At 64.8% G+C, this 24977-nt stretch overlaps 1 protein-coding gene across 7 annotated transcripts in view; it reads right to left on the bottom strand.

The window, feature by feature from the left end:
* NTNG2 (netrin G2) overlaps window positions 1-24977 on the bottom strand; it is a 53955-nt gene that overhangs the window by 6607 nt on the left and 22371 nt on the right. For all 7 annotated transcript variants that reach the window (XM_036022400.1, XM_036022396.1, XM_036022395.1 and 4 more), the window contains 3 exons: window positions 22456-23099; window positions 4690-4862; window positions 3514-3540 (listed from right to left, as the gene is read on the bottom strand). In XM_036022400.1, coding sequence (XP_035878293.1) covers window positions 3514-3540; window positions 4690-4862; window positions 22456-23030 — 775 coding nt within the window. In that variant the 5' untranslated portion in view covers window positions 23031-23099. The remainder of the gene's footprint in view (window positions 1-3513; window positions 3541-4689; window positions 4863-22455; window positions 23100-24977) is intronic.

Here is a 24977-nt window from a genome sequence, read left to right as displayed (position 1 = left end):
GTGAAGGAGGCGCGCGTTCTGGCCGAGACATCAAGCGTGTGCGGAAGGGCCCTCGCAGGCCCCCGTCCGACCCGGCGCGGCGGCGCCCTCCGGCGTCCGGCCCGCCTCTCCAGCCACCGCCTCCCCTCCGACCCCTGGTGTGGGCCGGTTCTCCCCAGGGACCCCTGTGTGCGTCAGCCCCCAAATGCCACGGTGCCGTCTCCAAGGCCGACGGGACGGACACTCGGCCCGGGAAGCAGCGGCTGACCCCACCCAGTCGGGGCGTCGCTCGGCGCCGCATTTCCAAGGACAAACCCAGAGGGACGGTGGGGAAATCGGTTCTTCCCACTTCTACAGGGATCACAGGGGATGCCAGCTCGCGGGGAAAGAAGCAGGAAATCTACCAGCTGGAAAGCGTGGGCGCCGCTCCAGCCGGGGGCCGGGAGCCTTCAGACACCACACGGACATGACCGCCGTGCTCGGCGAGGAGCCGAGGCCGCGGCTGCGGTCGGCGGGGCCTCGTTAGAGGCGCAGAAACCCGCGCCAAGGCCTCTGGCTGTGGCGCCGCCCCCGCCCCTGCCCCCCCGCCTCAGGGCGAGGATTAGAGGTCGGGGGGTGGCCTTTTGCACCAGGCGGCCCCGCCCTTCGGGCAGCTTGACGTTGGCAGGAAGCAGAAACATCTGGGCCAGCTGGCCTCCAGCCAAAGAGCCCGAAGCACCTGCCGGCAGGTGCCTGGAGAGACTCGGGACCTTTCCAGGGACAGGGATTCGGGGGCGGGAGAGGCCCCCGTGGGGCTCTCCAGGGACGGACTCAGGTGTGCCGGGAGAGCGTTCTCGCGGGGCCGGTGTCCTGTGCCAGGAGCAGATGGAGGCCCGGCTGTTCCCTGGGAGTCGGGAGCTGGGGGAGCCGGGCGCAATGACGGCGCCACCTCGCAGCACCCCTGTCCCCCACCCTCGGGCCCCGGGGGCTCAGGGCAGCGGTGCTGGGCCGGGAGCGGCAGGAACCCCTGGGGGCCAGCAAGCCCCGCCCGGAGTTCAGTCCTGTCCATGTGCCTCTGTCACTGTTTGCTTTTTTCTCCTCTGGCAGCTTCATGGGGTGCGTTTTCACACCCTCAGCCCGGCCATCTCTTCCTGAGCCTGAATGCCCGCTCCTGGGGGCGAGGGCAACGGCAGCCCCCACCTCGCAGAGCTGCAAGGGGTGGGGTGGTGCACCCCACCATTGGGGCGCCTTAGCGGGGTCCAGTACCAACGGGCCCGGGCACAGGCGTCCGCGGCCCAGGAGGAGTGGTGACCCCGAGACACGGCCCCTGCAGTCACGGCCTGCACCCTGGCACCGCCTGCTCCCCTGAGGCCCCGGCGCCGGGCTCAGGCCCCACCGCCGACCACGGCCTCACTGGACGTCCCCCGCAGCGGAAGGGGCGCCCCCTCCTCCCAAGTCCAGGCTTCCTCGTCTCCTCAGCTCAGGACCTTGGCCTCTCCTGTAAGGGTCCTGCCCTGTGCCCTCACACCGCATCAGCAGCAGCTCAGAAAACAGAGTCTGGGGCCCTCAGCGTGTATGCTTAAGAGCATCCAGCCCCCGCCCGGACGGACCACCCGGAGCGGGCAGATGCAATGCCTGCCACGACTGGTTTTGTTCCGGTCCGCCCATCGCAGGCTCCGCAAGGAAAGCAGCGGTCTCGGGCGGCCGGGCCGACCCATGCCAGGGTCCCCAGCCTGCCCCCGCCCCACCGTCCTCCACCTCACAGACGATTCCAGGGCCACAAGGACTCCCCACCGAAACCCTGGACCCTCCTGGCTGGCCCCGCCTCCTGCCAGTGCCCCCGTGGAAGAGGGTGAAGGAGGAGAGAGCTGCCGTATGCCGCCCCGGGTCCCCTCCGGGCGCCTGGCCCCTGCAGGGAGCAGTCTGGTGCGACCCCAGGTGGCGCCAGAGGGCCACCCAGCACCCCACGCCTCGAGCACAGGCCAGTCCTGGTCTGGAGGGGAGTGAGGCCCAGAAAGCTGTGTTTGCAATTCTGTCGTGAGCAGGGGCCCCCGGGGATGGCCGCTCCGGTTGATGTGGGCGGGGAGCCGGGCCCCGGCCTGACCCCAGGTGCCCTGCGGCCCGTATCCCAAACACCTGGCCGCAAGGCCCGGCTGCCCTGCCTTCTGGGCCGCTCCGGGGGCCAGGCAGCTGGGGGCTGGGCCAGACCAGGGTGTGGGGCAGCCTGCAGGGGCGGCGCTGAAGCCGGAGTCCCGCTGGAGACAGGCGCTGGCTTTGGGTGAGCCGTGCGTGGCCTTGCTGCCACGGGCCCGTCCTTCCGGGTCCCCCTGCCCGTTTGGCCGTGCTAGTTTGGTGCCCTGCTGAGCAGTGCATTGTTGGGGGGCGGGGTGCAGTGTGGAGAGGAAGAACACTCTAGGAGCTTGAAGGGAGCCCTGAACCCCAGATTGGGGCCCAGATGGCCCCGAGGCCACACCCTCTGGGAGCTGTAGGGTCCGAGCTTCTCTAAGAGCCATGCCCACCATCCCCAGGGCCCGTGACCCCACCGCATCATGTCACGCCACAGCCAGAGGCAGGGGCGGGGCAGGGACTGGGAAAGGTGGGGCAGCCGGGTTGTGCCTGGGCCCCCACCTGTGGGCGGTGGGCTGCCGGGGGCCATCCCCCAAGCAGTGGACATGGAGAGGCCAGGAGTGGTCGGGTCCCCCTTCATGGCCACAGTGCCCATGGGGGCTTTGGGGACGGGGTCTTCCTGGGACCTGCTGATGCTTGGTGAGAGGGTGGGGGTCGTGGGGCAGCCCAGGGAAGAACTTGGGGCCCCATGGTGTGGACCTGAGTCCCCTCCAGCTCCAGCTGCCTTGGGCGCCCCCTTCCACTGGTGCCCCAGCAGGTGCCCCCGGGGCTGGCACAGCCGCACAGAGCCCTGGCGGAGGGAGGCCGTGCTCCCAGATGCGTTTCTGAGCTTTCTTGGCACTGGCAGGCGCTCCTGGAGCCGATGGCCACGCCCACCGGGTGCCAGGGTCAAATGCAACACTGCGACCGCCCAGTGGGCCCGCACCCAACTCGGAGCAAGTGGGATGGGGTGTGTGGTGTCTGCCAGGCACCCACGCCCACCCTCCCTCGCCTTCCTCTGTGAGCTCTGGGGATGCCCCTGTCCCTCCTGCAGGTGCCCTGCCTGCTCTGGACGCCTCAGGCGCCGGTTCACGCTGGTCTGGTGGGGAAGGCCGTGACCCCCACTCCTGCCGGGCCAGAGGTGCGGCCAGGATGATTCACCCAGGGGTCGTGGGGACCTCTCCAAAGCAGCACTAACCAAGAGGCTTGAGGGAGAAACAGTGGGGGGTGGGGGTGGGGGGTGGCCTCAGGGCCAGTGAAAGGGGGCGGGAGGAGCAGCCAAAGGTGAGCGTGCACAAGGCGCAGCTGCGAGGGTGGGGGGCCTGAGTGCCCAGCAGGGTCGGGGACCCCCTGCTTTTGTCTCCTGCTCTTTCCAGGACATGCAAAGGGGCTCGAGCACTGTGGGTCCCTGTCACTGTCCCCAGGGTGGGGACCCAGGTGTGTACTTACTGCCAACGGCGGAGCCTGCAGCAGCACCTGTGGGGAGAGAAGGGTCACAGGGGGGTGGCCGGAGACGCAAGGACCCAGGCCCCTTCTTCCTTGCTGCAGGGTGGGGGGGGGGCGGGGGAGGAAGCTCACAGTCCCCGCCATCGTGAGCCCCCACTTTGCAGGGACCGGAACATGTACCGCTGCCCCGAAAGGGAGGGGCCGCCCTTAGCCCATTTTGCAGACAGAGAAACTGAGTCTCAGAGCCGTGACTCATCCCGTCAGGGCACATGCCCATGAGGGCCACACACTCTGCTGGGGGTGCGCATGCGCCTCTCTTACTAGACATGGGACAAGGAGGCTTGGGGAGAACAGGCGGGAGGCGGTTCTGGGGGGCGATGGGGTGTCAGGGAACATGAGTGTCGGGGGGGCAAGGTGTGTGTCCCACGCCACAGGGACAGAAAGGTCCAGGCCGAAGAGACACTTGGGGAGGGGAGGGCGTTTGGATTCAGAGTGGGGGTGGGAAGGGGCTCGAGGTGTGTGGGGGTGAATGGCCTCACGGGGCCTTGGACGGGGGTGTGGCTAGTCAGGGTTTCATTCTGCGGTCACTGGGCGCAGGGCACCCAAGGGTCTGGAGCCCGGGCCCCCAGGTGAGGAGAGGCCTGTGTCTGCAGAGAGAGGGCGGAGGGGGGGCCCTAAGGGAGAGGTGGAGGTGGGGCTGTCGTTGAGGGCTTGGCCCCTGGGTGTCAGGGGCTCATGCTGAGATGGGGACCTGAGGGGGCTTGCTTTAGTCTGTTTTTCTTGGGGCTCTTTTCTCCTGGCTGGCCCAGCGAAGGTGGGGACCCGGGTGGGAAAGTTTTCAGCTGAGGACATGGAAACATGCTGGCCCCACCTTGCCCCTGGAGACCTGGGGAAGCGGGGTGCAGGGGTAGCACCCCAAACAAGGCAGCTTCAGCCGCCCCGATAGGGCCGGGGGGAGGAGAGGTGTCAGAGCCAAGGCCGGGCCCGGCCTGTCTGTCCGTCACTGGGCGTGACCCTCAGGACTGGGTCTTGGTCTGTGGGGGTCTGGAGACGCTGGAGGACCCTTCTGGAAGGAGAACGGGGCGCCGGGAGGAGGCAGGGAGGAGAGGGGGAGGGGTGGTGGGGCGGGGGGACCATGGCCTTGCCGGCTGGCGGCAGGGGCACAGGGGCCGTACGTACAGGCGTTGGGAGAGCCGTGGGGCAGCGGCAGGTAGGAGCCGGCCCGCCAGGACCGGGCGCGGAAGTTCCTGCGGCAGCGGCCGCAGTCGGGGCCCGTGGTGTTGTGCTCGCACTCGCACTGCAGGCTGCCCTCGCGCACGGAGCACAGGCTGGCGTGCAGGTTGCACTTGCACCTGCGGGGACACGGGACGGAGAGTGGGCGAGCCGGGCGCGGGGCGCGGGAGGCGTCGGGCCGGCCCGGCCGGGACCCCATCCTCGCCCAGGATGAAGGCCGCCCGGGACCCAGCCGCCGGCCTCTCTGCGGTCAGGGGTGCGAGGGCTCACTACGTCCCTGCCGGGGCGGGGTGCGAGGTGCCCTGGTCCCAGAGGCCGCGTGTGCAGCGGCCCAGCTCCTGACTCTGCGCTGGACGGGGGTGGGTTGACAGGGAGCAGGAGCTGCTCCGTGGCTGCGGACCTACCTGGCCCGGGCGGCACTGTGCTGGCAACTGCGGCCACGCCCACGCCCTGAAGGGCGGAGAGAAAACCTGCCGGTCTCCCAAGCCCCGTCAGCTCGTCCACACGTGTGTGGTTCCCCCACTCGGACGTTCACAGGCAGCCCGTCGCTCTGCCACCTAGCCGCTGGAGGGCAAGGACGGAGCGTCGGTCCTGCCCGTCCCTCGCAGACAGCACCCCTGGGAGACCCGCGGTAGACGGGGGCGTCTCCTTTACGGAAACACTCCAGCAAACCGCCGAAGAAGGAGTGACAGAATTAGGAGGTCGCCGGGTAGCAGCCCCTCTGCTCTGCGTCCCCTCGGCCTGGCACGTCACAGAGAGACGACCAGAGGGACGTTTCCAGACGGAAAGAAGGACACCCCGGCCCCGAAGCCGTCTTGTCACACACACTGAACTCGAACCGGATCAAGCCTCTGGATCCAGCGAAGATTGTGCAGGAAACAGAGGGGACAGAGAAACACACTCATCAACACCAGGGCGGTGCGGCCAGAAGAATCCAGATGGGGGTGGGGTGGGGAGGGGTGGGGAACCCCTAATCACCCCCCAGCTTCCCGAGCAGGCGAGTCGCAGAGTCCGACTGGGACGGACGGAGGAGGGCCAGGCGGAGAGGGACCCCAGAGGCAGACCCCCGGCGGCAGGGGGGCACAGACCTCCCTGGATCTCTGTTCCGTCAACCTCCAAACTCAAACAAGCAGAACGTGCCTTCGTGGGGCGGCTGGAAGTCTGAAGTGACTGTGCTTGACGAACCAGGCGAGCGTTCACGGTGCGGTGGTGGGCCCGAGGTCATGGTTTCAGAGGGTCACATTGGGACACTGACGGGCGAGGTTCTGCTGCCCGGGGTTTGCTCCCCAACAGGGGGAAGGGGGGACCCGGGCAGAGGTGGGGCGAGCGAGAGCCGCCGTGAGCGGGGGCAGGGCTGGGCTGGCCCACAGCTGCCTGGCTGGTGGCTGCTGTAGTATTCTCTGTTTCCGTGGGCGTGCTGGAAATCTCCCACGGCAACAAGCGAAAGACAGACAATGCTCCATATTCTGACACGGGAACATGTCCAAGGTATACTTCAATATTAGTAAAAAGCAAATTGTAGGATAACGTGTTTAACAGAATCCTGTTTTATTCAAATACGCAAAGACAACTATTTCCAAGGCACCTGTTACATGCCAGGCTCTGAGCAGGGGCAGTGGGTATGAAGCAGATGGGGTCCCTACTCCGATGAAGGGTGGGGTCTATCGGGGAGACACCTAAGAAATCAGTGGGGGGGGGTATTGGCGGATGAGCAGGCGGAACAACTCTGTGTGACATCGTCCTGGTGGATACATGACATCGGACACGTGTCCAAGCCCGCAGAACCACACCACCGAGAGGGAAGCCCATTAATAATGCATCGGCGTGGGCCCGTCCGCTGTCACAGATGCACCGGCTGACGCCGGAGGTTAGCCAGAGGAGGCTGTGCAGGGCAAGCAAGGGGGTGAGGAGCTTTCTGTGCAGTCTGCCCAATTTTCTGCTCACCTACAGCCTGAAGATTAGTAGAGACCCGCAGTTTAAAAGCGGCAGCCACGCAGCAGGTCTTTCATGAATGCCTACTGCTGCAGGCGCCCGACATCATCGGGAGGAGGCGGGGCCCGGGGGCCGGCCTGGGTCACGTGCGAGCAGGTGAGCGGCTTTAAGCTAAAACCTGGAGGACCACGTGTTACTCGGGTGAGGAGGGGAGAACCTTCCGGAAGGAGTAAGGCCCTAGGGCTGAGAAGAGCGCTCAAGTCCCAGGTCCAGCGATGGACCCGGCTTCCTTCCCTTCCAGAGTGGACACACAGCCTGTCGCGGCATCCCCGTGACACGGGGTGAGGCAGGGGCCCATGGCGAAGCCCGCCTCCATTTCCCTGGAGCTCCAACCTGTGGTCACACCTGCAGACGGAGGCAGAAGCGGTCCCAGGTGTGGGTGCAAGGAACACACAGCTCGTTCCTGCAGCGCCACTTACTGGTCACTGTGACTGCTTCTCCCCACGAGCCACTGTGACCCTCCCTCTGCCCCGTGTTGTATGCTGTGGCCAGCCCTGGGGAAGGCACAGAGGGGGCAGGCGGGCAGGCTCCTGTTGGCACTGGGGCGCCCCTTCCTGGGGACCCCAGAGGTGATCTGTGGCAGAGAAAGCACCCATGCATAGTCTAGCAGCCGATAGGTACGCTGCCCCCCACCCCCCGCAGCACGGTGCGCGCCAGCACGAGACAGGCTCTGACACCCCACGGGATGAAACCTGTCTAACTCGGTCTAACAAAGCTTTGTTTGCAAAATGTATTTGACCTTGGAAGGTTTTAGGGTTTTTTTCCCCTTCTCAAGTCCCCTTCACTATCCCAGGGAGCTGGCCAAGAGGGACACACCTGGCCGTGGGGAACCGGGAGTGTCTCCCCGCCTCCGGCCCGGGGACAAGGCATTCTTAGACACCAGCTAGTAAAGGAAAGCCGGCCGGCCTGACCTCGGCGGGAACGCTGCCCTCGGCTTGTTAAAAGTGCACAGAAGCGCTGCTGCACCCAAGAGGCAGGTTGTAATGAGGCTGCGGGGTCTACAGGTGGGGAGAGGCCGCCCAAGGCCATGCGGTTGGCCACTCCTGACCCAACCCAGGCGTCCCTCCGGGACCTCCCACCAGCCTCCTCTCCCAGAGGCTGCCTCAGCTTCTCTGCCCTAACCCTCCCCAGCAGGGCCCGGGGTGAGCACCTCCCCGCTGGGCAGGGCTGCCAGGAGGCGCCCCCATAGTGTGCGGGGGAGCCCCAGTGGACGGCAGAGAAACAGAACCCAGTCAGCGAGGGCTTCTCTCCTTTCCTGACTTCTGCAGGGAGCCCTGCGGGGTGCTGCCTGTGTGTGTGTGTGTGTGTGTGAGTGGGGTCTGTGCACGGGCCTAACCTTTCAGGGTCCCTTCGTGTCCCTCCCTCCATGCCCCCGTATGTTCTCTCTCTCCCTGTTCAAGCTCGCTTTCCTCTGGACCTTTGCACATGCTGTGTCCTTGCCTGGAAAATGCTGCCCGGCCCCACCCACCCCCTCCTCCTCCAGCCAGCACCTAGGGGAGGTGCAGGTACCGGGACAAATGTCACTTCTCCAGGGAGGCCTCTTACAGTCCCTCCTCCTCTGATCACATCCCCCGCCACCGCATGCTGCCTCCTCCCAGGGAGCGTGGCATCAGCGTCTCCCCGGGTGGAGTGCGCCCCAGACTGCCCGGCGGGCACGCGTGAGCTGTGCAACAGTCCGATGGCGACCGTGGACTTCTTTCACGTGACACACTCCTCAAACGTGGGGCATCATTACGTCGGCGAGGCCCAAACGTGCAAGTGCAGCGATGGAAGTAAATCAGCGAGTAAGTGCATGACGCGGGGACCCTCCAGCACAGGCACGAAGCTGGAACGCCGCCTCACGGCAGGACGGAAGTTCGGAGAATTCCCGGGTGTTTCAGAGAACCATCGCGGGAGTGACATGACGACCCCCCGAGTGGGAGCGGAATTTTGCCAACTGTGTCTCTGAGGAGAGATTTCTCTCTGTCCTATGAATGTGACTTCATTGTATGAATGGATGATGAGCTCTTACAACTGAATAATAAAAAGACGAGCAACTCAGTTTTTATCAATGGGGGGAGAATCTGAACAGGCAGTTCCCCGGGGAAGGTGCGCAAACGGGCAACGGAAGGCGCTCGGTCACCTTTAACCCTTGGGAGCAGGAAGTCAACACGGCCACGGCCACGGAGGACCCGCCTCACCCCCGTCCGGCTGTTCCCGAGGTCACGGGGAATACCACGTGCCGGGCGGACGCGGAGAAATGGACGGTCAGCCGGCGTGGACGCTCTGGAGAGCCGTCGGCCGGGCCCTCCAAGGCGAGACTTAGGATCTCCATAGACCCGGCGATTCCGCCCCTGGCTGTCCACCCGGGAGAGACGAGAACACGCGTCCACACGAAACCTCGTGCGTGCGTGCTCACACCCACATCGCGCGTAACAGCCAGAAGATGGAAACAACCCAAATGTCCGTGAACGAAAAAGCAAAACGCGGCGTGTTCTCGCGGTGGAGTATCGCTGGGCCGTAAAAAGGGTCGCAGAGCCGGGACCCGCGGGGACGTGGCCCCGCCTCGCACGCCACGTGCTGAGCGCCGGGGGCGGGCCCAAGGGCCACGTGACGCATGACTCCCTTCGCAGGAGACGTGCGTGCGGAGGGGGCAACGCCCCAGAGACGCAGGGGTTTTAGGGGCTGGGGTTGGGGGGGGGAGGCCGAGGGGGCCGGCCTTCTCTTCGGGGTGATGAGAACATTGTCTCGTTCAACGTGGCGAGTACGCCGGAAGCCATGGGGTTGTGCGCGTAAAGTGCGTGCGTCTCTGGGGCGGGAATTCGATCTCAGCGACGGCGTCTCACACACACACACACACACACGGGTGGGAAACGGTGGGGGCTGCCAGGAGACGGGGCCTGGGGAGCGGTTTTATTGCAACGTCCCTCCCGGCGCTGCTCCTGTAGACCCACCACGCTGGGCCTCAGAGAGAGGCGCGTCCTGGGACCGCCCCGCACGCACTGGAACGCCGGCCCCCACCCCAGTCCCGTGGGAGACACGCCGCCAGGGGCTCCCTTGCCCAGACCAGGAAAGGGCGCACAGAAATGGTGAGTAAGCTGCCCACGGCCGCACAGCGGGTGGACCCCACTCCGGGAAGGGTCTCAGGCCCCTGGGCCGCAGCCCGGGGAGTCTCCAGGGCGGACTCTCAGACGGACCTCGGCCCGGAGACGCCCAGCCAGCCCACACTTCCGCCGGACACAGGCGTGGCCTTGCCCCTCCTCGGGCTGCTCGCCTCTTAGGGTTTCCTTTCCCCGTTTCGGGGGGCCCTGGGAAGGGGGAGCACGCTGTTTATCGGGTGCTCCAGCGTGAGCAGGTGCTGTCCAGGGCGCAAGGGCCGAGGCACCTCTCTCCTGTTTCACAGGTGAGGATGCAGGATTCTCTGCCCCGTCTCTGACTGGAGGAGGCGGGATTTGAACCCAGGGATGTTGACCTCATGGCCACCCTCCCACCGCTAGCGCTCACCTTCTGTGGATTCCACGTGGGCGGCGAGGACCAGGGGAGGGGGCACTGAAGCAGACCCTCCCCACGCCCGCCACCCACGCCCACGGCCCTGTTCCCCCACTCCGAGGCCCAGACTTGGCCAGGAAACGCAGCCACGGAAGGAAGAGCCCCCCTTCCCGACCTCCGAGCCCAGCCCCAGCCTCTGCCCCCGGCCAGACTCCCGGCGGCGCCTGCGGCCCAAACCTCCCCCCCGCATCCACGGAATCAATTTTCCCAAGGAATCGCTTTCTGAATTTGACCTTCGAGAACCATCAATCTCACGAGGAAAGCGTCAGCTGCCCGCCTGCCCCCGCGACACAGCACTTTTCGGCTCATCCATCAGGGAGCATTATTTAATAATGAACACAGGGACAGGGCAAGGCCGGCCGGCCCACGGGCCTGCTGTCCCCTCCCCACCTCCCACGCCTGTAACTCTTCGTATGGTCTCTCCAGTCGGGGGCGGGGGGCGGGGGCGGTGCAGAGAGAGAGAGAGAGAGGGAGGGAGGGGGAGGGACGGAGGGAGAGAGGTGGATGCTGAGTCAGCAGCCAGATCCGCACTAGGTCCTGCTGCAGACCTGCTGGGTGACCTTGAGCACGTCGCTTCCTCAGGTCCCTGGCCTTCGTGGCACCCCGAGGCTCTCCGTTGTTTGTGCAGAAGCTTCTGTTCGTGTTTGGCCGGTTGGCGTCACGGCTGGCCCCGGGTGGCGTGTAGCGGCGGGCACCAGGCTCGGGGGCCGCGTCTCTGGGTCTGTAAAACGGGGACTGGGCTGTCCCCACGTGGCAGGGCTGTCCCTGAGGAGGGCCTGGCTCAGGGCCTGGCACGCAGATGGCCGTCCTGAAATGTGCCTATTAATTATTCCCGCTGCTGTCGTTGATGGCCAGCGAGTGAGAGTGGGCGTGGGGGTTCCTGGGAGAGGGGCGGGCCTTACCCTGCGGCCCCTGCGGGCTTGAGGCCCAAGGGACGTGTCCCTCGTGCCCCGGCCTCTCTCAGCAGCCGGCCGTGCCCGGAGCAGACAGGACCGACATGTGCTTCGGGCCCCTGGGACCCCCACAAAGGGGACCCACTCACGTCCCCATCTCCGAGTCACCCCTCCTGTCACTATGGTTGCCAGATTCAGCAAATAAAAATATAGGGTGCTTGGCTAAATTTGAGTTTCAGGCAAACAATCCATAATGTTTTTAGTGTAAGTACTGAAAGTGATTAATGCTTCATCTAAAATACAACATTAAATGCGTCCTGCGTTTCATCTGGCAGCCCCACCTGCCACCTGCTCACCCGCGTGGCTGCGTCCTGGCCCTCTGTGACCCCTGACCTCTCTCGAGGCCTGCCATGGTGGGGGGCACCCACTGCCCCCAGGAAGCTGGCCCTGCTGCCCGCCCACCAGACAGACGGCCACAGCCACCGGCTCTGGTGAGCTGTCCCTTCCTCTCGAACCGATGAGCCCCTAACGAGCCCCAGGAGACCCCAGGGGTCCGGAGGCAGAGCCAGGCCTCAGCTCTGGGGAATGCAGTCCCAGACACCCCAAGTTCACGGGGAGCTCACTCTGCCTCTGCCCGGGGACCACTGGCGTGATGACTTCACCCCGTCCCGTCCATCTGCTGGGCAGGGGGAGGTGCCCGACAGACACAGGACGGGGCCCAGGACAGCGGGGACACCAGCCGGCGCCAGGCCGAGCGTGCCGGGCCCGGCGGGGAGGGGCAGGCGGTGCCCGGGAGCTGCCTGCAGGAGCGCCATCTGGACACGGGCCGGGCCCCATGGCTCCGTGAAAATCGTGAGCTGGGCCCTCCCCGCCTCCCGGGGAGGGGAGAGGGGTGTCTGGAGAGCCTCCCAGGCGGGAGGGAATGTAGGTCAACCCCTGGCCGCCGGAAAGAGTGATGTCATCGGCTTCTGGGGTGGGGGTGGGGGGAACCAAGGAAGCGGGAGTCTGGGTGAGCTGGAGACCGTGCCAGAGCCGGGCAGGGAGGGCGGGGGCCGCACTGGCTCCCCTCACAGGCCCCCACCAGGACTCCAGGGCACTGACCGGGACCCCTCAGACATGGGGTGCACTGGCGGGTGCAAGGGGGAGCCCAGGACCCTGGGAGTCCTGGGCAGTCAATCACCTACACCTGGTGATGACTTTCAGCTCACCCGTGGAACAGAGCAGGCCTAGGGTGTCAGCGGGAAGGGGGCGCAGGAGTGTGGGGAGCGAGCCCCGTGGAGGCCCGAGACCCTGGGTGGGGCCGTGCGAGCAGAGGTGCCCAGTACGAGGGCTGGGAGGCCATGGTCGCCTGGCGAGACCTGGCCCTCCGGGGTAATGCGGATAGATGCCGGCTGGTGCTCCTCCTGGAACGTAATTAGGCTGGCAATTGAGTTCATTGGCCAAATCAAATCTGGGCGGCTGTGCGAAGTCCTTTTCTATTAGGCGCTTTAACGTGCGTCGCGGCCCGCGGTCCACTGCTAAACCCTATTACCCATCATGAAGCCGGAGGCAGCTTCCCGGCAAACAAGAGAGGGGCCCGGGGAGGGGGGCCGGTGGGTCCCGGGGCTGCGCAGCCTGGGGGTGACCCGTGGGTGCGGCCAGGTGAACTCACTGAAGCAAAATCCCCCCTTCCCCTGCGGGGGGCGCCATCACCCTGGAGGAAAGGGCCAGGTGGTGGCCGCAGGGGAGGGGCCAGGAAACGTGAGGGGGGGGGGGCGCTGGGCGTGGGTGGGGCGGGCCCAGCGGAGGTTCCCCGCTCGCCTCGCACCGCCTGCGTCCTGGTCCCTCCCCTGCCTGGACGGAGTCGCCCACAGTGAGACTCGTCCGTCCGCGTACGTGAGTCTGTTCACTGGCGACGGAGCAAGTGGGTGACTCTAACAGGCGCGCGGCCTGCCAGCCTGGGCTCGTGCCGGCCTCGCCGACCCTGAGCGCCTCCTCTCTCGGAGCCCGGGGGCGGGGGCCAGGCCAGCTGTGTCCCTGTGGCCACCAGAGCAAGGACAGTGCGGCGGGAGCGCTGCTCTCCTTGAAGGCCAGAGAAGGGGACAGAGGACGGGGCTGTTTTCTGAGCCAAGCCCCGGGGGCTGAGGAGGTCCGGGGGGGCCGGGCTGTGTCCCTGAAGCAGCAGCCCGGGCTGCCCACGGGGGTGGGGGAAAGCCCGGCTCCCCTGAGCGGGGTCCCAGAGTGCAGACTCGGTTCCGAGGTCAACCCGAAGCCCCTGAAGGTCCCCGTGCAGTAAAGCGACACGGCCGGGCTTGTGTTTGGCACAGAAATCCTCCACATCGGAGGGGCAAGGCGGAAGGGCGGGAGGCCAGCCACGTCCCCCAGCAACGTCCTGCTGGCCTGTGCCACTCCCCCCGGGGGGGGGGGGCGGGTCATGGGCGTCCACGTTAGGAGCCTGCGCAGGCTGCGAAATGGGGCGGGAGGGCTGGAAAGGAACCACAGGGGGCACATTTCCCCCAGAATGGGACCAGTCTCCGGGATCCCAAGAACTGAACGGGCCACTCCTGCAAGGGGGAAGCCCTGAGACTCCCCAAGGTCAAGGCCCGCGGGGACGGAGGGCTCCTGCATGCTGGTGGAAGTGGAGGCGCGTGTGTGGCCTACAGGGGGCGCACGCGAGGGAGGCTCTCTGGATGTAGTGCCTGCTTGATGCTGAAGGGGTCCGATAGGACCCGCCCCAGCCTCCCTCTGCGGAGGGGTCGAGGGTCAGGCTTGGGTTGTCGTCTGCGTTTGACCCGCCTCTTCTGTCTGTCGCCCCGGTCCAGCCCTGTCTGTCCTGCCCTACGCCCTTTGCCTCAGTTCTGGCTCCTAAGGGCCTGCACGTCACAGAGCCGGCAGGCGGGTGCGGGAGCGCGTTCCAGCCCAGCCGCCAGAGGCGCTGGGTCCTCCGGTCCGTCCGCCTGGCCCCGTGCCCGCTACCCTGGGCGGTAACCCTCCGCCGAAGTCCCCTGGGCAACATCTCACGTTAAAATCAGCTTCTCTTTCCTGCACGGCCGCTGACTGTGGGAGGGGGCAGAGCCAGGAGACGAGGTCCAGAGATTCCCAGTGGCAGGAGAGGGTCCCAGCGAGTGACGCTCCCCCGGGGGTGGTTTGTTCAGGGGACTCAACCCCGACTCCTGGGAAAGATTGGGTCGGCCAAAAAGTCCATTACGCTTTCTCTGCATGCTGGCTCTGGTAGTGCTTGGTTGTCTTTAACTTCACTTGAAACAATTTCCTTAGATTGTATCGTGGCAGCTGTCACATCAGCATACGTTTAAAAAAACTTAATCAAAATTGGTGGATTTCTGTGCAGTCATTTTAATATTGAAGATGGAAGACAATACTCAACATTTTTGGTGTATTGTGCTTCATTATTTCAATCAAGGTAAAAAGGCAGCTGAAACACACCCAAAAAGATGTGTGCAGCATGTGGGGAAGGCGCTGTGACCGATTAAACGTGTCAACAGCGGTTTGCCAAGTTTCTCGCACTGTTGACATTTCAGCCAAATAACTCTCTGCCGTGGGGCTGTCTCATGCCCTGGGAGGTGCTCAGCAGCACCCCGGCCTCCCCCACTAGAAGCCAATAACAGGAGATGGCCAACAGACTCAAAATATCCAAGTGATTGGTGAAAGTGAAAAATGTGTCATTTTACAGAAAAAACATAATGGACTTTATGGCCCACCCAGTAACAGGCACTCCCTGTCCCTGAGCGCCTGCCGTGTGTCAGGCCCTTGGCAGCAACCGTGGGCATTCCTGGGCCACGACGCCCAGCAGCCGCCCCTCCCCCGTCTTCTCACCTGTCTTTCTCTGGTCCTCTGCCCTGCATGGGGCTCACCTGGCGCCTCTTTGCAGATGGCCAGCAGTCATGTTGGATTAGCGCCGGCCCTAACCCGTTCTCACCTCGTCTTAACTTATATCTTAGTCACATCTGCAAAGACCCTACTTCCCTATAAGGTCACTCACAGGCACCTGGAGTTAGAACTTCAGTGAATTTTTTTTGGGGGGGACACAGGAAAGTCAACCCCCAACAGGCACCCCCTCCATGCCCAACACGGCCAGGGCCACAGCCTCACCGACCAGCGGGGAGATGAATGGTGGTGCCAGAAGGAAACCCACCGAGGGGAATGGTGGGGGCTGGGAGAACCCACCGGGCACCGGGGCCTGGGGGTCCAGGAGAGCTGGGGAGGGTGCAGTCTTGCAGCTGAGCCCTACGGTGAGCAAGAGCAGGTGGGGGTGCCTACCTGGCAGTGGACGGGGGCGGGGAACGGCGGGTGCAAAGGCCCCACCACACCTTGACCAGACCCAAGGCCCCAGAACTGTACGGCAGCACGTTGAGGTGTTTGAAGCCCACCTAACGTACGGCACCTTGTTGCGGCAGCCCTAGGAATCTAACACAAGTGCCCACTAAAAAATACTGTGGAATGAATGAATACGACAGTGAGAAGAATCTCAGAAGGAACGCCTTCTCGCTCAGCGAGAGAAAGGGGGGCACCAAGCTCCCAGCACAGCTGGGAAGGCGTCACTGTGAGTGACCCCATTCCCAGCTCACTGAGGGCTCCCCACATCTGTGACCCTGGCCAAACCTGGGACCCCCTCTGCCCCTCCCACTAAGGGTGGGGCAACACCTGTCAGGTGAGCAGACCAGACAGAGACGCCCTGAGGGACCTCCCGCACCCACCCTCAGCCCAGCTCTGCCCCCCCCCACCCCGCTCCAGCTCTCAGCAGCCAGCACCGGCTCTCACTGAGCAAGCCCGCTCTCCGGCGGGAAGCGATTCCTCGAGCTTCCCAGATTCAGTTCCAGGAGTGCAAACGGCACCCAACGAGGTCTCCGTCCCAGCGAGCTGGGCTCACGCGTGTTGGGTTGAGAAAATCGGAAACAGAACCCAAGGCTGACTCTTCAAATACTTAGGGGTCATGGACCCCCTTTTGGAATGAAGATGGGGCGCTCTCCTTGGCCCATGGCTCGAAGCACACCCGACACTGAGCACAGGTTCCCACGCAGCTCTCCCAAAAGCCCACGGGCTGGCAGGAGGGCCTCCAGGGCGTGCCCCACGACCTGCTGTGTCATCGATGGTGGTGACACTGGGACGTGCCATGTGCTGCCGGGGCCCAGCCACAGCTCTGGACGCTCTTCGTGGGCTATCTCGTGACACCCCACGGCCATCGTCTCTGTTTTGTGGAGGTGGGAGCGAGCCACGGGCAGGTGCAGGGACTGGCCCGGGCTCACACCTGAGCCGGGATTTTATGCCTGGACAGTCGGGCAAGGAAACTATCCACCCACCCATTTTTTTCTGTCTTTAAAAGGAAAAAGTTATAATCAAATACACAATGTGAAACTTACTACTTTACTATGTTAAGTATCTAGTTCAGTGACATTAAGTGCGTTTGCATTATTGTGTGACCACTATAGGTAACCGTTTCTAGAACTTTCCACATCGGCCCAAATGGCAGCTGTACGCCCGCTGAATGACGACTCTGTACTCTCCCTCCCCCAGCCCCTGGCGACCTTCCTCCCTCTTCCCGCGTCTGTGAATGTAACAGCACTCCTGCTGGCAGAATCCCCCAGTGTCTGTCCTCCCGTGACCGGCCTGTTTCCCTCCACGTCCTGCCTCGGGGCTCGTCCGTGTGGTGGCAGGGGGCAGGATGTCCTTCCTTTGAAGGCTGGGCACTCGTGCGGACGGGCCACGTTTTGCTCGCCCATCGCCTGTGGACGGGCGCTCGGGCCGTTTCCACCTTTGGCTGCTGTGAGCGGTGCTGCCCCGGACATGTGTGCCGGCATGTCTGTCCCCGTTCCTGCGCTCAGTGCCGTCAGAGCTGCCAGTCCCATGGGGTCCTCGCTGGTTTTTGAGGGATGGGCAACCTTCCTGGGAGCGCCGCGCCACTGCACACCCCCCACCACACGTGCGCGGGTGCAACCCCATATCCGCGCCAACGCCATCCTTCTCTGTTTATCTGGCAGCCGCCGTCCGAGTGGGCACAGTCGCCGCCCCCTTAACCTCCAAGCCCCGTTTCCTCGTCCGTGTGCCGGGACGCCGATCCCCGCAGGGCAGCCCCAATGAGGAAACGTACAAAGGAGGCTCACAATGCCCCTCGGCCCTGAGATCGCTCAGCAGATGAGCGTTGATCGTAGTGAAGGAGGAAGGCCCGGCCTGCGCCCCACCCGCAGGGGGACCACAGAGGAGCCTGAGCGCCCACACCTCCCACCTTCGCCTGTTTCCCCTGCAGCACGGCTGCGGGGCAGAGAAGAAGAGGGCCTGCGCACGCACACTGAGTGAGGGGGCGTGGTCTCCGGCCCCGCCCCACCGAGCCGGGTCCTCTTCCCTCTTGCGGTTTCTATTCTCGTCCTGAGTTCCGTCCATCTCCAGTTACCGGTGATCGATAGGAACAGGACGTTTAGGGAAGAAGACAAGAAGGCAAGAAAGGGGGAGGGCTCCAGGCAGAGGAAAACCAGGCGTGTCAGCGGCCCAGGGACCCCAGCAGACTTGGGGTGGGTGGGGGGAGCCCGAGGGCTCCGCCAGTCCTGGTCAGATGTGCCCATGCAGCCTCAGGGCCTGGCGGGTGTCACCTCTCCAAGGCCTTCAGCCTCCTCCCGGGTGCAAAGGGGTGAGGACGCAATGCCTGGCACCCGCCACCCTCCACGTTTTAAAGCACCGTCTGTACTTCCCGTTCACCTCACGGACGTCTGCTCCTGTTGCACGGAGCAGGGGCACAGGCCCTCGCTCCCTCCTTGCCCACAAACGCCACCCTGCTTGGCTGGCATGCCTCCAGGAATGGGGAGCTCACTCTTTCTTTCCTGTCCCTGGCTGGCCAAGGCCCAGAGGGACTGCTCCCCTGGAACCTCTGAGAATTTTCTGAGCAGAAGAATTTGCCCCTGGGCAGGGCCTGGGGGCGAGGCTAGGAGGACCGGCCCCCTCAGGCCTGGAGTTGGCAGGCTGGGCGAGGCTGCTTTGCACATGCCCCACAGCCCAGAGTGCCTGTCCTGCTGGCGGCCTGCTGACTTCTAGTAGTCTAGGGGCTGTGTGAGCTCTGCCTCAAGAAGACATGGAAAGGCCAGAGCAGAGGGGCCACCCGCAGCTCATGAACCACAGGTGTGTTTCGTTGGATCCGCACAAGGTTTTCAAAAAATGTTGTGGCATGTTTCACATATATACCTGCGTGCGCCTGCTCTTGCAACAGCAAAACATCTGGCAATACTGGTCCGTTGTCCTGGGAGGAGCCTGGTGGTTCTACTTCTCCGCAGACCCCACCCTTCCCTATTGCCTCTCCTGGCCCATGTTCCCCACATACGCCGTCTTCCAAGCCCCTCTGGACATTTGGGAGAGTAACCCCCACTGACCCAAGAAAGCAGGCTTCCTGCTTCCTTTTCAGCAGTGGTGTCTGCGGGCCGGGGTGGTCTCGCCCTCCTTCCCAGGCAGCCCTGGCCCCGCACCGCTGTCCCTTGCCTCTCTGGACACCTCACCAGAGGAATGGGACACTGGGCACGCTCTTCTAATGTGTCACTTCACCACAAGCCGGCGAAGTCCTGCTGTAGCTCCACCGTGCAGATGCAGCTCAGTCAGTCCGGTGACGGCCGGCGGGGGCAGTGGCCCCAAGGGGCTGGGGGCTGTCCACTGCCCCGCCCTGTGGGGCCGCAGCTCCTCGCCTCTCTCCTCACCCATAACTAGTTCTCGTTCCTCACCCCCCAGGCCCCCACTGCTCTGGCCCCTTCCCCACGGGCCTGGGGCCTCTGCCCCGTGTCTTCTACCTGCCCTGCCGGCAGGGCTCCCCCTGACGTTGGAAATAGCTGACAGAGCTGGGAACAGCCACAGTATCAAAGCCCTTGGCCCTTAGGAGGGGAGGCGGGTGACATGGTCCCACACAGAGCTGGGCTGGAGCTCGGACATGTTGGGTGGGACCTGGGCTGCCTGGTGTTCAGTGTAGCTGTGTGCCCACCTTACGTTCCCTGACCTCGCCTGCTCATCTGAAAACACGGGTCTGTGGGGCGTGCTGCCCCATGGGGGAAGCTGCACGGAGCAGAGATCAGGTCCAGCTTACTCAATGCTACATCCTCTGCTTGTGGGGCTCGGATCCAACAGCCACCGAGGGAAGCACTCAACTGTTGATTCAATCTGCTCAATGGGAAGTGGCCCTGAGCAAAGGCTCAATGGTCACTAGCTGCTGCTATTGTGACCTGGCCACAGGGGAGGTGCCTGTCTCTCTGGGTCAGGACATTCTGAAGGAGCCCAGAACCTGAGAGCCCTGGGGGTCCCCGGCGCCCACTCAGGACGGGCTTCACGCCCACCTCTGATGCCCTGTCCTGTCCCTCTGGGCCTGTCCCACTCCCTGGCACAGCTGGGCTCTCCCACAAGGAATCTGAAAGGAAACAGAGGCAGCCGCAGCCCTTGCCCGACCATCTAGCCAGACCTGACTAATCGATAGCCAAGCTGCGGCCGGCCTGCCAACCAGCCACCTGAAGAGTGCTTACTCTCTCTGTGAATGGACTGCCACACTTCTGCCACCACCACAGCTGCTGCCGCCGCCACCCACAGGGGCTGGGAGCCAAGGGGACCTGGGAGCTGCTGGGCAGGGACTGCCCTGCCACCGTGCTAGGGAGACGCAGGCTCCAGGCGCCTCTGATCCTCATGTTACAGTTGGGAAACCGAGGCACAGAGAGGGTGCAGAGGGGGCTGGAACCCCATGCATGGCCCCCAGGTACCCTGGCACCAGCAGGTACTTTTAATTTGTGTGACGCCGAAGAACCGAGGCTCAGCTAGTCCCCCCACGAGACCACCTTCACCTCGGGAGGTCTGGGGGCGCTACCGGCCCGGACTGTCCGCATCCAGCCCAGATCTGCAGCCTGCCCGACCTCAGGTCCCCACCTGCACCACCCAATGAAGTGGCAGGTGCCTCTTGACCAGACTCTTGCCCCAAGCAGGTCAGACAAGGGGCTGGAGCCCCCACAGGCGTGGGGTCTGCTGAGCCTCGCTGGATGGCCGGGCAGAGGGAGGGTCTTCAACCAGCATGACCACTGCACTCGAGGGCAGGCAGAGGTCGCCGAGATGACCAGACGCCCAAACCCTGGACACACACACAAGAAGCCGGCGCAGGAGCCGAAACTTGACCCCCGGTGCCCACAGTGCTGGCCCTATATCAGGCTTCCAGAACATTCTTGATTTAAAATACCCTGCCCTGAGTAGGGGGGATTAGAAGTCCAGCTGCCAGAACCACAGGCCCCTGCATATGCACCTGTCTCGCGCTCACCAGCTGGCCTTGAACCTGACCCCGCCGCGTGAACTGCTTGCCTTTGCCTCGGCCCACCTGGAGCCCACACGCCGAGTCCGAGTGCAACGCAACGCAAACACGGCTGCAACCGCAGGCACCGCGCAGCCCCGCCCAACCGCGGTCCACTGGGGCGGGCACGGCGATGATCGCGCAGCGCGCATGCGTCCGGCTTCTCCCTGCCTCCTCGAGGCGTTCTGGGCGGGGCCTGCTTTGTAGTGTCTATGCAAAATTAACAACGGACACGCATGGGCGCGCCACGCATTTTACAGAAATGGGGTGATCGAGGCGCGCCACGCAGTGAGAGGCCTATCCGCTCTCAGACCTCACACCCAGCGGTCGTCAGGGCCTGCTGTGGGGCGACACCCAAGGACGCCGCCCCTGCTGGGCTCCAGAGTGGCCCTGTCCGCGCTGGCTCCGGCCACGCTCCAGCCCGCATCGTCCCGGCAGCCTCGAGTCTCAACCCGGGCCTTCCTCTGCCTGCCCCAGCTCTCCGACGCCCTTATTTTGACCTCTATTTAGTTTATCCAACAAATAGAATTTTAAAAAATCATCACATGTTATGTGCCAAACACATAACTGTTCGGAATGTTTCATCAACTTGAACTGGTTTAACTCTCAGCACGATCCAAGGAGAGAGAAGCAGGATCGTTATCCCCGTTCTGCAGGTGGGGAAACTGAGGCCCTGAGCGGTCCTTGTCCTCCCAGCCAGGGGAGAGCAGAGCCGGGGATCCAGCCCAGGCTTTCTGGCCCCAGGGCCCCAGCGCCAGCCATCACAGCAGGGCTTCTGAGACTTGCGTGGGCACCAAGACCTCGGGGGGGGGGGGGGGGCTCGTGGATGCACAGACCGCTGGGCCCACGCCTGGGTTCACGATGCGGTAGGTCTGGTGTGGGGCCCGAGAATCTGAATGTCTATCAAACTTCCTGGGGGTGCGGATGTTGCCGGCCCAGGTGGCGCTAGAGGAGCCCGGCTGTGCACACTGCAGCCCCTCGGCCCACCCTGGGGGGCGGGGCCTCGGAGCCTCGCCCCTGAGAGCAGAGGAGGTGGCTCAGGGATGCGGTCCTGGCCCCCACAGGCCGGCCCATTGTCTGGACTCCGAACAGTCCCCGGGGATCAAAGGCTGCTTTCACCTCCCGGCAACAATGTGTCTTCAAAACACAGTCTCGCCCACAGCTGTGAGCAAAGGACCAGCTCAGCACGCCTCGCCTCTCCGCTTACCCTTTCTTAAGAAGAGTTTGGCCCTGGACTGGCTCCCGGCTGAGCTGCTGGGAGTGTCTCGTCACGCTTCTGATCCTCCTGTTACATGAGGATGTTACACGTGTCATGTGACACTCGTCATGCCTGATGCGTGTGTGTGTGTGTGTGTACCTGGGGCCCTGGGCTGTTTCAGACAGTCCATGCTAGTAATGGGGTTTCTGGTGGAGTCCCGGAGCCACATGGCCCTGGCCTGACCTCTGGGCCAGAGGACTGGTGACCCAGGTCCAGCAGGGGAGTGGCCATGCCCACGCGATTGAGTCCGCGTACAAATCCTGGACACCAGGCACAGCGGACTCCCCAGGGCGCACCAGTCCACACGAGTCGGCACACACCGTCGCTGGGGGAGCCCAGCGCTGGCCGCACTGGGAGGAGACGGCTGGGACCTCGCACAGCATCCCAGGCGCCAGCCCTGCACCCCGGCCCTGTGTCTGGTTTCCCTCTGTACCTTTTCCTTGGCCTAAGCTAACTGACTGTGCCAGCTGTGGCAGGTTGGGTGGGCCGTTCCAGCGAACCCCAGACCCAGAGGGTGGTCTGGGGACACAAGTGCCCGGTCACTGCATCGGCGGACGACCACCGAGCCCCTCCCGGACACTGGGCTTTCGCTGGAGCGCCACCCACACTGCCCAGTTCCACTCAGTGCCCCCCGGGCCTCCCGGGCCGTGGGCTGCGGCAGCTGGGCTCTCGGAAGCTCATCACCCACCATGCGCCTCCCTCCCCCCCCGCCCCCAGAAACCTCGGCAATACAGGTCCCCCGCAGACGGCCTTACCTGCCGACGACCTCGATGTTGGAGATGGCGTAGAAGTACTTGTAGAGGTTCTCCCGCTGCACGTAGGTGCCGCCCAGTGCCGGGCGCAGCAGCCGCAGGCGCAGGTCGGTGAGCGTGAAGAAGTCCTTGAGGCCCTTGGCGCTCTCCAGCCGCGCGTACAGGTTGCCCATGTTGCGCAGGTCGGGGCCGGCGAAGATGGCGAAGCGGTCCCGCACCTCGAAGCGCACGTGCTTCTCCTTCTTGGAGCCCGCCCAGCGCGAGTACTCCTCGGTGCAGAGCACGCGGTGCGCGCCGGAGGCCGGCAGGTCGCGCGCGCGGCGGGCGGGCATGCCGAAGGCCTCCGCGCAGTCCTCCGCGTAGAACTGGTAGGGCTGCCACGTGCGCCCGTTGTCCAGGGACTTCTCCAGGACCATGACGGTGGGCCGGCCGTACTCGAAGGTCACCACCACGTCGTCCGTCAGCTCCACGCTCTTGTTCCACGAGAGGGTGATGTTGGCCTCCAGCGGGCTCGGGTAGCGGCTCCAGGTGACGCTCTGCCAGTAGGTGGCCAGCCCCTCGTCCTCCCGGTCGAACATGAGCCGGGGCGGGTGGGCCAGGTCGGGGTTGGAGGCGTCGCACTCGTTGCTGCACAGGTAGGGGTTCTCCTGTGTGGGGGGGTGGGGGAGGCAAGGCTGGGCGCTGGCTGCTCTGAGAGGCCCCGCCTGCCGCGTGCCCAGCCAGAGGCCACAGAGCTGGTCCCATCCCTGCCCAGGCACCCCATCGAAGCATAGCCTGGGCCTGCGACTTGTACCCCCATCCCCCCAGACTCGTGAAGGCACGCCGCGTCCCGGCTGCCCAGGAAACCACACAGCCGTCCCTGCCCTACGTGCATGGACGACCAGGGAGGCGGGTGTCAGTCCCCCGCTCCCAGGTGCCCCTGACGCCCCGCTGCCTGGCGGGTGCAGCAGGTCTAACCCCTCAGCACATTGGCTCTGACACTTGCAGCCACCGGTCCTGACCTCCTGGCACTTAGCCCACCCACGCCCACGGTCCCCAAAGCCCCACCTGTCCGGGCCTCCGAGCCCTTGCGGTCGGCCCTCCTGCTCTGTGTCTGCCTCGAAACCTCCCTCCCACACCCCTGACTCTCCGAGCGCCTCCTACACTCGCTGCGAGTGTGTGCTGAGCTGGCACTCGGCTCGGGCGCATCTGTCCCCGATTCACTCGCTCCCGCCACACGCAGAATGGGAGCGCCCTCTTCGAGCTGCGGTGGGGAAACCTGGCCTCGGGGAGCGGTGGCCCCACCCAAGCCCCCCCCCCCCCCGCCCCCCAGGAGCCTCGCCCTGACCAGTTGGGCAGAGCCCGACAGTCTCCCGTCCTGGGCACAGCTGCGAGTCTGCCCCCTGCGTGACCTGGGCACACCAACACGATGCTGGCGGTTTCCTCTCGAGGGGCGGCATCCACGTGGCCGGTCATGTCTGGGTCCTCAGCCTGGCGGGCCCCGTGGGGGACGCTGGTGAGCGATGCAGGGCACGGCCCCCTGGCTTACTGCCCCCCCCCCCACCTCTGGGAGGCCCGGGGGGCCCGTGGTGCCTCCCCTCCACGCAGCTCAAATCCTTCCCCCCGGTCCGGCCCACCATGCAAACCCACATGGAGGCTGGTCGCCCGGGGCCGTTTCAGGGCAGGGGGACGACCCTGAGAGACGCTCGTGGTGGGTGCGTGATATCCGGCATTTGTCCGGCCCCGCCGACCGGCGCCCCAGAGCGAACCCCACTGTGAACTGTGGACGTGGGCGCACAAGGCCGTATGGGCGTCGGTGGCCGGCAGCTGGCGAGGGAGGGGAGGCCGTGTGGGGGCCAGCGAGCTGGGGCTGTCCGGGCTGTCCGCTCAGCGTCCGCACACAGAAAGCTGCTCTCAGAGCTACAGTCTGCTAATTAGAAAATAAACCCGCCACTAAGAACTGCACAGCTCCCGGACCACTCGCGGCTTTTTTGATGAATATTTCAGGTCTCCCGTTTGCTCCGTGACAAGTGGCTTGGATCTGAGTTAAAGCTGCTCCCCCTCCAATGAGCCACGCAGCTCCTGGGGGCGGGGGCGGGGGTGGGGGGTGCCACCTCCCGCCTCCTGAGGGGCCGGGCGGCGCACACCTGTCCCTGCCTCGGCCCCAGGATGCCGCCTTTGATCCCTCTGGGGGCGGACGTGCCCCCAGCCCGCCCTGGGCCCCGTGGTGGGCAGGCAGGCCCTGGGGTTGACTGCGGCGGGCTCCACAAAGGCCTCCTTGACCGAAATAGCTCTGCCCTTGGCCCCCCACCCCCGTGCCACCGCTGCTCACCCCACCCGGCCAGGCCTGTGATTCCTGGGGCCGCAGAGGGCTCACTGCTGAGTCCGACCCCCCCTGAACACCGGGGGGAAACCGAGGCCCATGCTGTTTTCTCTGAGGGAGAGCCTGCTCCTGTCCCGGACAACCTCAGGGTGTCCCAAACGCTGGCGACCTCACGCACAGCACGGCAGGCAGAGGGGCCTGATTCGGCCGCAGGAGGTCTGAG

The sequence above is a fragment of the Phyllostomus discolor genome, chromosome 3 (genome assembly GCF_004126475.2).
Source record: "Phyllostomus discolor isolate MPI-MPIP mPhyDis1 chromosome 3, mPhyDis1.pri.v3, whole genome shotgun sequence".
In the NCBI taxonomy this organism is placed as follows: Eukaryota; Metazoa; Chordata; class Mammalia; order Chiroptera; family Phyllostomidae; genus Phyllostomus; species Phyllostomus discolor.
This window is presented reverse-complemented; position numbering and strand designations above follow the sequence as displayed.